The following is a 15612-nucleotide window of genomic DNA, read 5'->3' as shown; positions in this document are numbered from 1 at the left end:
TCCTTCAAGCTTTTTTCCTTCTTCCCTTAAATATTATTTTTCTTACCTTTTTTGTTTAAAATAGCAGTTCTTGCTGCTATTGGTAAATAATAATGATAAGAAAAATAATGGAGCACAGAGACAAACATAATATGTTTTAAATTAAAGTTGCTCATCTTTCTTTCAATTACTTGAAAGATTTTCAGTGTGCATAGCAGTTTCCTTCTTGAGGCATTGTTATTATTTGTTGTTGTTAGTATTTTTATTTTATTTAAGATGGACTTGTATACTAACCTTTACCATACTTATCTCACGGTGGTTTTCAATACGAATTAAAACAAAACAGCAATAACGTATATACACACACAATTAAAGTCAATGCACAAATAGTTGGATATCATATAAAACATTCTTTACAATATTTAAAATTCGGCATCCATCCAACACTTACAATGCAAACCTTGAAAATGCATTATGGCTTAACAAAAATGGCTTAACCTGGCACCTAAAAATAACACAGTAAGTAAAAAACAAACTGCCTCCTGATCCATCAGTCATAAAATGGGAGTCTCTTGGTGAAGTGTGGGGTGAAAATTTTTCAGTTAAATAAATAATAAAATTAGAATAATCTCTGTTCACTTAGAGCGAGATTTCAACAGTTTGATTAGACCTAGTGTCTTGAATTCCTGATTTCTAAGTTCCTGATTGTGTGTTTCTTAACTTTTGATTTTATTTACCGTATTTTTCCATGTATAAGATGAGGCTTTTTTATTTTATAAGTATGTTAAAAATGGGGGGTTTGTCTTATACATGGATAGTGAAGAGGCGGGATGGCCGATTGGTTGCAGCTGCAAGCAGGAGATTGGGCGGGTGATTGTTGGCTGTGGCAAGGGCTGTTGTTGGATTGGGGGCCCCCCCAAAAAAGCTCAACAACTCTGGGCAATCTCCCCACATTTCCTTGATTTGGAGTCTCCCAAAATAGGGGGCCTCTTATACACAGGGGCATGCTATACACGAAAAAATATGGTATATTTATATTTTTATTCATTTTTTCGTTAAAAAAACCCTTTTGCAACTTGGACAATTTTAATTTATATTTTATACTCTTTGTAAACTGCTTTGTGGTTTTATTTACACGAAATCAGTTTGCAAATTTTGTTAAATAAAACACATAAAAATGATACCTAGTGTCCTAGCCCTTGTTTTTATCACAGACCTGCTCTGCTGTAGGTTATGTTGAATGAAGTCAACAAGTCAACTCTATATTGCAATATAATCATATTGTAATATAAAGATATGTATATGATGCAGTTTGCAACAATTCCCCTGCTTCTGTTGCCCATACAAGTTGATATGCAGTACCTTTTGGAAATTGTTTCTTGCTAAAGGATTGTTTTCTAATCATATTTGCCTAGGATTACAGGGCATACCAGGTGAAAAAGGAGATCCTGGTTCACCAGGATTCGACATTCCCGGTCCTCCAGGAGATAGGGGCATTCAAGGATTTCCTGGATCACCCGGTCTCCCAGGACCTCCAGGTTCACCTGGGCCAGTTGGAAGAGATGGACTTCCAGGAATTCCAGGTAAATCCTTTTATACTATCAACTGCATAGTGTAGACACTGTTTGCATCCATGTGGAGCTTTCCTTGTAGAAAATAACAATTCCATATGAATTAGTCTGCTTTAAAGAGATGGCTTGATGTGCAGGAAGCAAGTAAATGCTTGTGTAAAACCAAGCTAGCGAAACCTAGATCACTGGTGAAGAACTGAGAACATTTCAAGCTTTTGCTGTCTGATAGCCTAAACCAGAGATAAATTCAGTTTCAGGGCCTCATGATAACAGAAGTCATGTGCAGCTGATTATTTCATAGATGAACAGTTGGGAAATAAGACAACTGTCATGATCAGTCAATTAATTGTGCAACAGATATTGATTGATTGATTGATTGATTGATTGATTGATACAAATTATTGTTTTGCCTGTACAGTGGTGGGGCTTGTGGTGGGATGAAGCTCTCCTCTGGCACTGCTCCTTACTTGGGCAGGGATAGGGAAAGGACAATTATAAGCTTGGGGGTGCAGTGGTGAGAGCATTAAATTAGTGTTGGCGGGTGTGCCACCAGTTCAGCTGCTTAGCCCCGACCTCACCCCATTGAGTGCTTCCATGGGTGGCAGGTGACTACTTGGCAAAGCACTCTCCCTTCACTTTCTGAAAAGGGCATTCCTCTTCTGCAGTGGTGCCTGTTTCAATGCATGCATGTGGCATCTATAAGTGGAGAGAGTTGCTTTTTTCTTCCTCCAAATCTGGTTTTTTTGCACACACAAACTTGTAGTTCAAACTGCTCCAGCTAAACTCCAGTATATGGATTCTGTATGCTTTTTTGAACTTGTAAAAAGTTGCACATTTAGGAGGCAAGTCCTAGGAGCGTTCGTCTTTTAGAGTTATTCTGTAGATGAAGACATTGTGGATGCTTGCAGGAGAGAATGGCTTTTGGATTGCAATAGATGGCTTTAGTGCAATAGGCTTTAGTGCAATGGTGCCATTTAGTGCAATGGCTTTAGTGAAATAGACTGATTTGATTCACCAGTTTAATCCTATAGGAAAGAAAGCAGTGAATTTTTTGGGGGGAGGGTGTTTTTGCTCAGAATAAAACTGGTAATTCCATGCATCCAGGTAACAAAGGCGATATGGGAGTGATGGGTGCACCTGGTCCCCAAGGTTCCCCTGGAACCCCAGGCAGGAATGGCTTTCCTGGCATGAAAGGTAAGAGCTCCTTTACCTTTCTGTTGTTTTACATTTTTATAGCCATAGAGGTAAAGCAGCATTGGAATGTGGAACTGGTCATTTAAAGATTCTGGAAGTTCAAGTTTACTTCCTGTTTAACACACATATATAAGAGGAGGGCATTTGATTTCTGTCTCCCTCTGTACATTATTTGGTTATAGTGTTGGCAACCTAAAAATAGTTTTAGCACCTCATGGCCTGATTTTTTGTGTGTAATAAGAGTATTAGACTAGGACCAGGGCAGACTTGAGTTCAAATCCCCAGTGAGCCATGAAGCTTATTGGGTGGTTTTGCCCCATACCTAGCTCACATGGTTCTAGTGAAAACAAAATGGGTAGGGTAGCAGTGACCATTTATGCCAGAAGGAGGGCTCCGGGCCCATGGGCCTAAATAGACCCACTAAATCTCTGAATTTGGCCCCTAAGGCTGTATTGGTTAAACCAAGCCCACCTGTAGTCACTAAGTGCAAAGATCAAAGTGCAATCTTTTTTTCTGCTGAAGATCAAGTATTGAGTGTATCTCCAATCTTAGTGCTCTAGGACTAAGCCTTAAAATATGAATAACCTGACATTAGATGGTTGGCAATTTGGTGGCCCCACCCACTTGTTAAAAAATAGTCCATGAATGGTGAGTCAGTTCTGGATCTAGGTTGCCCACCTCCAATTTATACCACTCCAAGCACTTTGGAGGAAGTACAGAACGATAAAATATCATTTTAGTCAATGTATCTTTTGGTTTCTTGGTGTTATACCAAATGCTTTGACCATGCAAACACCTGTTTCGCAATGTTTTGTAATGTAGACTGAAACAATGATGAATACTCTCTTGTTTGGACACTGCTTAGGCAATGATGGATTACCAGGCCAGCCTGGTCGTCCAGGACCAGCAGGGCAAAAAGGCAGCAAAGGTGAGACAGGCGTGCCTGGACCTCCAGGAACATTTGATCCAGGGCAGCTGGGCACTAAAGGAGAAAAAGGAGATCCAGGAACTCCTGGTGAGATAATTGTGTTTCTTGTGTTGCTTCCTGTTGTAATACTGTTTGGTACCATTCAGCTCTTTTCAGACCAAGGGACATTCCCCATGCCCCAATCCTTGCAACAATTCGATTTAATTTCTGGCTGCATCAATCCTTCCTTTTTTCCTTCCGTCTTTCTTTTTGCTCTGCAATCTTTCTCACTGGAAAAGCACATTCACAAGTTCAGCTGTGGAGATAATCACATGATATATGTGAGTGAATATGCACCACTGGATTTGTGGTCCATGTGCAGTGGCACTTAGCTTGGTTGATTGGATGATGTTGTTGGAACTGTTAACATATTTCTGTTTGTGCACCTAAATATAAATAAAACTCTCTTTCTCTTTGCCTGAAGGTATTCCTGGTTTAACAGGGCAGAAGGGCTACCCAGGCACCCCAGGTGACCCAGGGACTCCTGGACTAGTTGGACAGCCAGGGATACCTGGACTACCAGGTAAGGAAGATGGCTTGTGTAAATGTGCATGTGCTGTGTGACCACAAGATCATCAATGAAGACAATGCACACCAAAATACCGCATTGACTTCAAACCATTTTACAGATGTTGGCTTGACTGACTTACACCTGTACATCTTGCTGAGGTTTGAGTTCCATTCTCCTTCTCTGCTAAAGCGCTGAGAACTAGCCTGCTCCTAAAAGAGCTAGAAATGTTGCCAGAGTCATTCATGTTGACCAATTGGATGTTGTTTATTTATCAGTAACTAAGGAATATGAGGAAAGCAAAGGTCTATAAAATCATGTGTAGCATAAAGAATGTGGATAGAGAAATGTTTTTCTCCCTCTCTCATAACACTAAATCTTGAGGACATTCAATGAAGCTGAATGTTGGAAGATTCGGGACACATAAAAGAAAGTACTTATTCATACAGTGCATATGGAACTCCCTCCCACAAGAGGTAGTGATGGCGACCAACTTGGATGGCTTTAAAAGAGGATTAGATCAATTCAAGGTGAATCAGGCTGTCAGTGGCTACTAGTCACTTCCACAGTCAGAGGCAGTAATTCTTCTGTATACCAGTTGCTAGAAACTCCAGTGGCGGGGAGTGCTCTTTTGCTTGTATCCTGCTTGCAGGTTCCCCACAAGCATCTAGTTGGCCACAGTGAGAACAAAATGGGCTGTTAGCCTCACCCGGCAGGCTTTTATTGCATTTTTTTGTTAAGTTAAAACCATGCAAGCAATTACCGTATTTTTCGCTCTATAAGACGCACCAGACCACAAGACGCACCTAGTTTTTGGAGGAGGAAAACAAGAAAAAATAAATATTCTGAATCCCAGAAGCCAGAACAGCAAGAGGGATCACTGCGCAGCGAAAGCAGCAATCCCTCTTGCTGTTCTGGCTTCTGGGATAGCTGCGCAGCCTGCATTCGCCCCATAAGACGCACACACATTTCCCCTTACCTTTTAGGAGGGAAAAAGTGAGTCTTATAGAGCAAAAAATACGGTAATTATTCAGCCAACCACACTGTATATTGTTAGAAGCATCATGGCCCACCCTACTAAGCCAATGCTAATCATGACGTTCCACAGTCCTTAGTTTTAAGTCTTATGATTAACAATATAAAGGATCTTCTGCTAATATACCAATATCCTCCAACATTTTGCAGTTGAAAATTGGGGTATGCATAACATGCATTAACACCCTAGCTCTTATAGCTATCACAGAGCTGGAAGGATAAACAGTCTGACTGTGGAGAAGGCAGGTTCCTGTTTTCCTTTTAAAATGTCCCCATTATTACACATTGTTGACAGCTCCACTGCACAGCTGTTTGCTATATTTAAACTGCCTGCCTTCTGCTTATTTAAAAGCCAAGCTCAACACAGCTAGGGCAGGTGCCCCATAGTATATTAGCAGTTCAAAGTGTATCATGATAGTTGCAGTTTGTGAAATGGCAGGCTGTGCATGGTGACTTAAGAGTTCGCATGCAATGCATTTTCTTCTAATGGGCAATAGAGAGAAAATGCAACCCCTCCTCACATGGAGATTGCACTTCTAGAGACTCTGAGGAGGGTGATAAATCATGAGAAAACATCAGCTCTAGTTAGTCGTTCTAAGAAAATATTAACAAGGCATCCATCAAAGACCAAAACCAGGGAAGTGATTTTTAAAGAAATGGACTAGGAAACAGGAACTGTTGTTGATAAACAGTTGTAATGTATGATACACATTCTCAATTACACATCTAGGGCACTTTCTTGCAACATTTTATTGTGGACTCAGACTGCTCACCCATGCATGTTTTTCACAGTGTCCATACAACTTCCTTAACAAATTATTTCATTCACACACAAAAACCAGTTTAAGGTGGATTTCTACTTTAAGGCTCAGTTAAGACAAAGGTTTTCTCTCCAATTCAGGTACTCAGTTATCATAGCAAACATATATCATAGCAAAAATATATTCAAAACAAAAAAATTCCTTCCAGTAGCACCTTAAAGACCAACTAAGTTAGTTCTTGGTATGAGCTTTCGTGTGCATGCACACGAAAGCTCATACCAAGAACTAACTTAGTTGGTCTTTAAGGTGCTACTGGAAGGAATTTTTTTGTTTTGACTATGGCAGACCAACACGGCTACCTATCTGTATGAGAAAATATTGTTTGTTGTCAATTTCTGTTGATAATGGTCACTGTGTGTAATTGAACTTTGAATTAAAAAATCACAGTATTCACAGCATTTGGGCCCTGCTGTTCACAATTTATCAGAAACACTTCATCTGATGAAGTGGGTTCTAGTCTATGAAAACTTACGCCATAATAAATGTATTAGACTCTTTTTGTGTGTCTTTGATGGGGAAAATGATTTTCCTAGAAGCAAGCTGATTATGATGATTGTGCCTTCTCTAGGCCCGAAGGGAGACTTGGGATTTCCTGGGCCACCAGGACCAACTGGACCTCCTGGACAGAAAGGTGCCAGTGGTGAAATGGGACTTCCAGGTAGTTATTTAAAGCATTTTTCTTCCTGGGTTGTTTAGCTGTTTATTGGTTTGTTGGACAGTAAGGGGGCGGGGATTAAACTGCAGTTCTAAAACATATCCAGAGATTAAGCCTCATTAGATACTTTATTTGCTGCTGGGTTAACATGCGTACATTTGACTGATTCATTAATTAAATACTATACTGTAAGGAACTTTGGACAACTTTGGACAGAGCAGCAAAACATAGAGCAACTCTTACTTATTTTCTAGGGTCCTTTATTTCTGCAATTTTCAAAAGAAGTATATTCTATTGTGGTTGCAAACCCTGCTTATAGCATCCCCCCCCCCCACCTTCAGTTTCAAAGATATTGAATCTGGATAGGTAGTTTGCAAACTGAGCCCTTTAGAAGCCATTGCAAAACTTTCTTTTTAATATTTTGGGCAGGTCCTCCAGGCCAAAAAGGTTTCCAAGGCATAGCAGGCCAGCCTGGCCAGCCTGGTCAGCCTGGGTTTCCTGGGCTGAAGGGAGACAAGGGTGATCCAGGCCTATCAGACATCGGTATTCCAGGGCCCCCTGGCCCTAAGGTACGTTGTCAAAATGTTATTTCAAATTAAGAGCACTATTTCTAATGTACAAGGGCAGGACTCCAATACCCTACCCAGCTCTTTGCCTCTGACCATCTCTGGCAGAAGTGAAACAGATTCTGAAAAATGAACAAATGTAGGGGAAAGGTTTGCTTGCTGTCATAATGGATTCCTGTTGCGTCATAGGATTATTGTGGGCATAATCCAGTACACACTGAAATTGGTGTGCCTCAAGCATACCAATACTGATGTGCACTTGCTTGCCTCTATTAGAAAAAATTAAGAACCTAAGAACAGTCCTGCTGGCCTATCTAGTCAACATCCTTTTCTCATAGTCACCAACCAGATGCCTGTTGGAAGCCCAAAACCAGGACCTGTGCTGAAAACTACTTGTGATTCCCAGCAACTAGCATTCAAAGACACTCTGCCACTGACAGTGGAGGTAGGACATAGTCATTGTGGCTAGCAGCCATTCATTGTCTTACCATCCATGAATTTATCTAATCCTCTCTTAAAGTTGGAAGCCATCACTTCTTCTTGTAGGATCCAATTTGCAGGGCTCTGGTGCATAAAAGAACTTCCTGTCCCATTCAGCACATAGTACAACTCTTTTTTTCTGCTCACGAAAGAGCCTTTTCTTTGCTGTGGGAACACTCTGCACATGCATGCATGCACACTCATCTTTGCGCGCGCACATCTCAGACCCTATGTTTCTATCAGGGCTTTTGGATCACATGCACTGCATGCAAAAATAACATAGAATCATACACCAGAGGGAAAGCTGTGTAGGTCTGTTGCCAAAAAAGAGTCTTGTGACATCTGAAAGAGTAAACATTTTATTGTGGCAGAAATTTGCATGGATTAGAGCCCAATTCATCAGGAGGATGAAGTGAAGCTTTTTTGTTCCAAGGAAGCTGAATGTTAAATGTTAAAAGATTCAGGGCAGACAAAAAGAAGTACTTCTTCACATAGCACATAGTAAAACTGGAATTTGCTCCCAAAAGAGGCAGTGATAGTCACCAGCTTGGATGCTTTTAAAAGAGGATTAGGCAAATTCATACTGTGGTACCTCGGGTTAAGTACTTAATTCGTTCCGGAGGTCTGTTCTTAACCTGAAACTGTTCTTTACCTGAAGCACCACTTTAGCTAACAGGGCCTCCTACTGCTGCCGTGCTGTTCTCATCCTGAAGCAAAGTTCTTAGCCCAAGGTACTAGTCTGTAACCTGAAGCGTATGTAACCCGAAGTACCACTGTACAGGATAAAGCTATCAATGGCTAGTCGTCATGAAGGCTCATTTATCTGCTGTTTCAGAGGCAGCATGCTTCTCAATACTAGTTGCTGGGGATTATGTGTAGGAGAGTGCTGTTGAGCACATCATCTGTATAGGTATCTGGTTGGCCATGGTGAGAACAGGATCCTGGACTAGATACATCTTTGGTCTGATCCAGCTGGACTCTTCCTATGGTATTATGGGTGATCATCTGTTGGCATGTGTAACATACATGGGGAGAGAAGGGAGGGAGTGAAAGCCATGGAGCCTGAAAGCCTTGCAACAGATGGTGTCCAATAACTCTTTGCCTTCTATTCCTACACATCTATCTTGAATACTTTTACTTAGAAATATCACAGGGTGTGCCACTTGCATATCTTTTTTTTCCCCCCCTTTGGCCCCATTCCTAACACTATTCCAGCCTTCATTCTCTATGTACGTTTGTATATTTGCCAACTTAGGACAATACTCCATGCATCAGATGAAGTTGGTTATGGCCCATGAAACATAACACAATTTATTTTTTCTTCATTGCAATTTTAAATATATAAAAGTCTTAAGAAAAGATAACAGTGTGATAGCATTAGCCATACTCTGTGTAGACCAGTGGGTCCCAAAGTGGGTGGTACTGCCCCCTGGGGACAATGGGATTACCAAAGGGACAAGGCGGGGGGCAGCAGTGTTGCTGGAGGTGCAAATGACTGTCAGACTTTCAAAAGCTGGTATCATTGGATCAAGTTTTTTGTTGTTGAATTAATTATACTAAATAGTTTTACAGCGGTACCTCAGGTTAAGTACTTAATTCGTTCCAGAGGTCCGTAATTAACCTGAAACTGTTCTTAACCTGAAGCACCACTTTAGCTAATGGGGCCTCCTGCTGCTGCCGCGTCACCAGAGCATGATTTCTGTTCTCATCCTGAAGCAAAGTTCTTAACCTGAAGCACTATTTCTGGGTTAGTGGAGTCTGTAACCTGAAACGTATGTAACCTGAAGCCTATGTAACCTGAGGTACCACTGTAATTGAATTTTGCATAAATGTGCAATTAATAGTTATTGTTTTGAATTATATTGTGCTGTTCTCCTTAGGTCATGCAATCTGCTATTCTGAACGCTTTTTATAGGGTTGAGGGGACTGGGGATATTAGAATACTTTGAGATGTCAGTAAGAGAGATGGAAAACGATGAAGCCCCTTTTCACTTTATGGCTTCCTCTACATCTACAGTCTAGGATATTTTACAATTTATATAAACATACCCTGCTTTCTACCCAAGATTGGCTTCCAAATGGGTTATTCCATCACAGCGTTCAAAGGATAGTACCTAATAGTGAAGAGCAATAAAGCAATACACAAAAAAGTGAGTCCAGCAGTAAAATGGAGTGTGGATCGTTCAAGCCAGCCAGCTATGCCTTCTATCATTCAGAGCCAGGGCAGGAGAGTGTTAGAGCCCTGTCTGGTCAAGTTGCATGGGATCAATTTCAATCCGTTACCCCCGACGATGTGGACAGGCTGCTTGGACGCGTGAAACCAACCACCTGTCTCCTTGATCCTTGCCCATCCTGGCTAATAAAAGCAAGCTGGGAAGGGCTGGGCAATGGGCTTTGCAGGATGGTGAATGCTTCCCTTTGTGGGGGCATTCCCAGACCCATTTAAAGAGGCGGTCATTAAACCGCTTCTTAAAAAACATCTTTAGACCTGGCCAGTATGGCCAACTATCGCCCAGTCTCAAATCGTTCATTCTTGGGCAAGGTGATTGAGTGGGTGGTTGCTAAACAACTCCAGGCACACCTGTGGACCATTTGGATCCCTTCCAATCGGGATTCAGGCCTCATCATGGGACTGAAACTGCCTTGGTCACGCTGGTTGATGATCTCCGGTGGGCTAGGGACAAAGGTGAGAGCTGTTTCCTAGTTCTGCTGGATCTCTTAGTGGCCTTTGATACAATCAACGATAACATCCTTCTGGACCTTCTAGAGGGGCTGGGAGCTGGGGGCACTGTTATACAGTGGTTCCGCTCCTTTCTCCTGGGCTGTGTCCAGAAAGTGGGGGGGGGAGTGTTCAGACCCCTGGGCCCTCATTTGTGGGGTGCTTTGGGGTTCCGTCTTCTCCTGCATGCTTTTTAACATCTACATGAAGCCGCTGGGATAGATCATCAGGGGGTTTGGACTGGGTGTCCATCAATATGCAAATGATACCCAGCTCTACTTCTCTTTCAAATCAGAACCAGTGAAGGTGGTGAAGTTCCTGTGTGAGTGCCTGGAGGCAGTTGGAGGATGGATGGCGGCTAATTGATTGAGGTTGAATCCTGACAAGACAGAAGTACTGTTCTTGGGGGACAGGGGCGGGCTGGTGTGGAGGACTCCCTGAATGGGGTAACTGTGCCCCTGAAGGACCAGGTGTGCAGCCTGGGAGTCATTTTAGACTCACAGCTGCCCATGGAGATGCAGGTCAATTCTGTATCCAGGGCAGCTGTCTACCACCTCCACCTGCCCGCAGACTGTCTCGCCAGAGTGGTGTATGCTCTAGTTATCTCCTGCTTGGACTACTGCAATGTGCTCTATGTGGGGCTACCTTTGAAGGTGACCCAGAAACTACAAGTAATCCAGAATGTAGCATCTAGACTGGTGACTGGGGGCGGCTGCTGAGACCACATAACTCCAGTCTTGAAAGACCTACATTGGCTCCCAGTACGTTTCCGAGCACAATTCAAAGTGTTGGTGCTGACCTTTAAAGCCCTAAACGGCCTCGGCCCAGTATACCTGAAGAAGCGTCTCCACCCCCATTGTTCTGCCCGGACGCTGAGTTCCAGCGCCTGGGCCCTTCTGGCAGTTCCCTCATTGTGAGAAGCAAAGCTACAGGGAACCAGGCAGAGGGCCTTCTCGGTAGTGGCGCCCACGCTGTGGAACGCCCACCCATTAGATATCAAAGAGATAAACAACTACCTGACATTTAGAAAGCATCTGAAGGCAGCCCTGTTCAGGGAAGCTTTTAATGTGTGACATTTTAATGTATTTTTAATCTTTGTTGGAAGCCACCCAAGGTGGCTGGGGAAACCCAGCCAGATGGGTGGGGTACAAATAAATTATTATTATTATTATTATTATTATTATTATTATTATTATTATTATACTCCATCCCCCATGCCCACTAAGCATAGTCCACTTTCTGTAAACCTTGGAATTTCCTCAAGCCTGCTGATGCCTCCTCCTTGTGGAGCTGTCCCTAACCTTTTGCCCATCATCCCTAACCATTTGCCATGCTGGCTGAGGCTGATGGGACATGTAAGTCCAACAGCATCTGCAGGGCACCAGGCTAGGGGGAAGACTTCTCTTGGACATGTTGATGAAGACACATAGTTACCCACACATGGAGAATGAGTTCACTTTTGGTATACAGTGAAAAGAACTGAGAGTGGGAAAATATGAAGATCTTCTGATGAAATTGGCTTCTGGAATGGCACAGGGAGGCGTGGGAAAGGGTACCTCCTGGTATTCCAACTCTTTGCTAGTCCTGAAATTTTTACAATACTCTTAGGCCACATTCACATTATAGATTTAAAAAACACTGTGACCCTACTTTGAACAGCCAGGGTTTTCCCCAAATAATTATGGAAAGTATAGTTTGTTAAGGGTACTTTGTTAGGATAACCCCCACCCCCGTTTCCCTCATTGGGCTACAGTTTGTTCAGAGTGATTTAATGACCAATTGTTCTTCCCAATGACCTCTGGGAATTGTGGTTTTGCACCCTTGGCAAACCTCGGCTCCCATAATTCTTTGGGAGAAGACATGATTGTTTAAAATGGTATCATAGTGCTTCAGATGAATGGTGTGAATGTGGCCTTAGTTTGTTAGCCTCAGTCAAGCATAAACCCTTCTTCCTTTTTTCCCCTAGGGTGACCCTGGTTTGCCTGGATATACAGGCAGTCTTGGCAACAAAGGTTCTCCTGGCAATCCTGGGCTGCCTGGTTTAGCTGGCAGTCCAGGTGCAAAAGGTGATGCTGGCCTCCCCGGATTCCCAGGTAATTAATTTCCATTGAATTTCACTGTTATTTCTTCTGTTTTTCCTCCATGGTTCTCACACTTCAGCTCCTGGAACAAGTAATTTTTTTCTCTCCCTGATTATGCATATATAAAATTTATATATAACATTTATATATAAAATTTAAAAGAAAAATTGTAAAGGTGGATTGACATCGGTTCAATCCAATGAAATGAAACGGGGTAAAATAATTAAATGATAGTAATAAAAATAAATAATTTTTGATACAAATAAATAACACAAGCCCTTTTTTAACTCACCTTTTTAACACTATTCAGCAGATGTGGTTGGAAATACATGGAGTGTTTATGTTATTGCTGTAACTCTTGATGGTTTTCAGGCATGGATTAAGGATCTGTGGGGCCTAAGGCTGATAGATGGGAAGGCCCTATGTGGTATATACTGTATATTAAAGTAGATAAATCATAAAGTCACAAAATGATCTAAAATTAACAAAGCTGCTCAAATCAAAGAGAAAGTATTCAAACAATAAATCATTGTCTCCACTGATTTCCCCGTTCCCTCACTTTGGCTGTGGCAGTCAAGTGTGGTGTCATTCCTCTGTGGGGCTCATGGTGGCAGACTTGCATAATAGATTTTTCTTCCTCTTTATTTTCACAACAGCCTAGAAGGAAGATGAGGCAAAGTGGAGAACAAGGGCCCAAGGACACCAGTTGACATTGTTGTTGAAATGGGAAACTGAAGGGCCTAATGAAATTTGAGAGCCTAAGGCTATAACATTCTGGTTAATCCGGCCCTGTTTATGCTTCACTTTTTATTGGCGTGTATACACTGTCAACATCATAAAACAAATAGGACTGTTATTAAGTGCCCCATAGACAAAGGCAGAAATGCCTTTTCCTTTTCCTTTACATATTTGCTCTTGTAAATAAAGATACATAAAATCAAAAGCACCACATTTTAACATCACGTTGCTTTGCCACTTTTTCCATGCCTGAATTGCAATTCTTGCACCAGGTACTACAGTTTCCTTCCTACTTTGCTGTTTGTATTTTTAAATTGTGTTGTTGTTATCTACAGCTCTTTGTGGTTTTTACAGAAGAATGTTTCTTTATAGTTGTTATTGTGTTTTGTTGTGAAAGCTGCTTTGGACAGGCTTTACCTGGAGAATCAACATAGCTGTATTTGAAAAGACGAGGATTGCATAAACTCTGTTTTCACAGGTACACCAGGTATTCCAGGACCAAAAGGTATTGATGGACCCCCAGGTAATCCAGGTGTTCCAGGGTCACCTGGGCCTCCAGGTATGTGTTTAAAGGTGTAATATCTGTTAATCTTCTTTTTTTATTAATTACAAATAAAGGTATTGTTACATATTCCCCACTACCTTGAGTGTTAAGAAGATGCAGGTGCAAAGCTTACCTGTTTTTGAACCATGAACATTCATTTAATGGCAGCAATTGTGTGCTGTCATACCCATGGCACTTGTATCAAGATATGAGTGTAGCACCCCCTTTTTTTTACCTCTCCCCCCAAAAAAAACCCTGCACTGGCCCTTTAAACAGTAATCAGGCAGCAATATCACAACAATATTATGTAGGGAGTTCTAGTAGAGACGTGTAAATTTGTGAAATGTTTTCCCTTTTCCTAAATGCAAATGTAGGTGACAGGTAGTTAGTATACCTTATCTGTAAATGATTTGGAATATGGATTCAGTATTTTGAGAATAAATCCCAATTTTGATTCCATAAATGAAGCCAGTGGCTTTGATTTCTCTCAGTCTCTAAGTAGACAATAGATTGTGGGTGGCGCTTGTGGTCTAAACCACTGAGCCTTCTGGACTTGCCAATTGGAAGGCCAGCAGTTTGAATCCTTGCAATGGAATGAGCTCCCGTTGCTCTGTCCCAGCTCCTGCCAACCTAGCAATTCAAAAGAACACCAGTGCAAGTAGATCAATAGGTACAGCTGTGGCGGGAAGGTAAATGGTGTTTCCATTCGCTCTGGCTTCCATCATGGTGTTCCATTGTGCCAGAAGTGGTTTAGTCATGCTGGTCACATGACTCAGAAAGCTGTTTGTGGACAAACGCCAGCTGCTTTGGCCTGAAAGCAAGATGAGCGCCACAACCTCCTAGTCTCCTTTGACTGGACTTAACAGTCCAGGGGTCCTTTACCTTTTTTAAAAAATAGATTGATACATTAACAAATACTGCTCATACAAACTGATGTCATGGGTTAAAACATTTAAGTGCAACTTGATGCTGAGTTTCATTTGTCAAATAGAGCTATTTAACCATTTAAATTTCTCCCTGATAAATGCATTATTGTGATCACAATATATCCTACCAAGAGAAAACCTGTCTTTGTGACAATGAACACTATAGAAGACCGTGACCATTGTTTGTGAATTCAACCTTCATGAACCAGAAAAAGTGTGTGGGAGGAAGAAAGATGTGAATCATTCAGTCATTTTGAGATATTTAATGCTCACAATAAAATAATAATACTGTTGATAGTTCTTTACTAGTTTTATACACATTAGAGAGTTTAGATATTCAATAAGAGCAAATTTGAAGGCATAGAAAGCTTATTTTGTATAGTAGTTTCAAAGCTTAAGCTGGAAACAGAAATGAACTTATTTTTTCTGTTCCATTATGTTCTGGGTTCCTTCTGCCTCATACTCAAAGGCTGCTGCCTTCTGATTTAAATTGGGGAATTTCTAAAATCGATATTTTAACCGGCATGTGCAGTTTGCTACAGTTTTCAGTTTGTGTCTTTTTTCTTTTTTAACAGATTACTGTGACCATGTGCACAAGGATTGAATTGCAGAACACAAAGAAATTATGATACAATGGTGTGATCATATCAGAATTCCTTTGTGTGCTGCTATTTAACCAAGCTTTGATTATTTTTTTGTGTGCTCTGAATTGGTGGCATCAGCAATCTTTATCAAAAGTGAAAGGAGATGGGGAGATGAGTTTGAGTACTGTGTCAGGTTCCGGGCACCACAGTTTATGAAGCTTGTTGACAAATTGGCATATAGCCA

The 15612-nt window shown here is 41.5% G+C and overlaps 1 protein-coding gene across 2 annotated transcripts in view; it reads left to right on the top strand.

Annotated features, from left to right (window-relative positions):
- Nucleotides 1-15612, top strand: part of COL4A5 (collagen type IV alpha 5 chain) — a 135163-nt gene that overhangs the window by 95384 nt on the left and 24167 nt on the right. Inside the window, exons 31-38 of one of the 2 annotated variants that reach the window (XM_083722024.1) lie at nt 1395-1562; nt 2655-2744; nt 3610-3759; nt 4136-4234; nt 6644-6733; nt 7160-7299; nt 12462-12588; nt 13793-13873. In XM_083722024.1, coding sequence (XP_083578150.1) covers nt 1395-1562; nt 2655-2744; nt 3610-3759; nt 4136-4234; nt 6644-6733; nt 7160-7299; nt 12462-12588; nt 13793-13873 — 945 coding nt within the window. The remainder of the gene's footprint in view (nt 1-1394; nt 1563-2654; nt 2745-3609; nt 3760-4135; nt 4235-6643; nt 6734-7159; nt 7300-12461; nt 12589-13792; nt 13874-15612) is intronic. The other variant, XM_083722025.1, reaches the window with a different exon arrangement.

Source organism: Podarcis gaigeae, assembly GCF_964106915.1.
Source record: "Podarcis gaigeae genome assembly, chromosome: Z".
Lineage (NCBI taxonomy): Eukaryota > Metazoa > Chordata > Lepidosauria > Squamata > Lacertidae > Podarcis > Podarcis gaigeae.
This window is presented reverse-complemented; position numbering and strand designations above follow the sequence as displayed.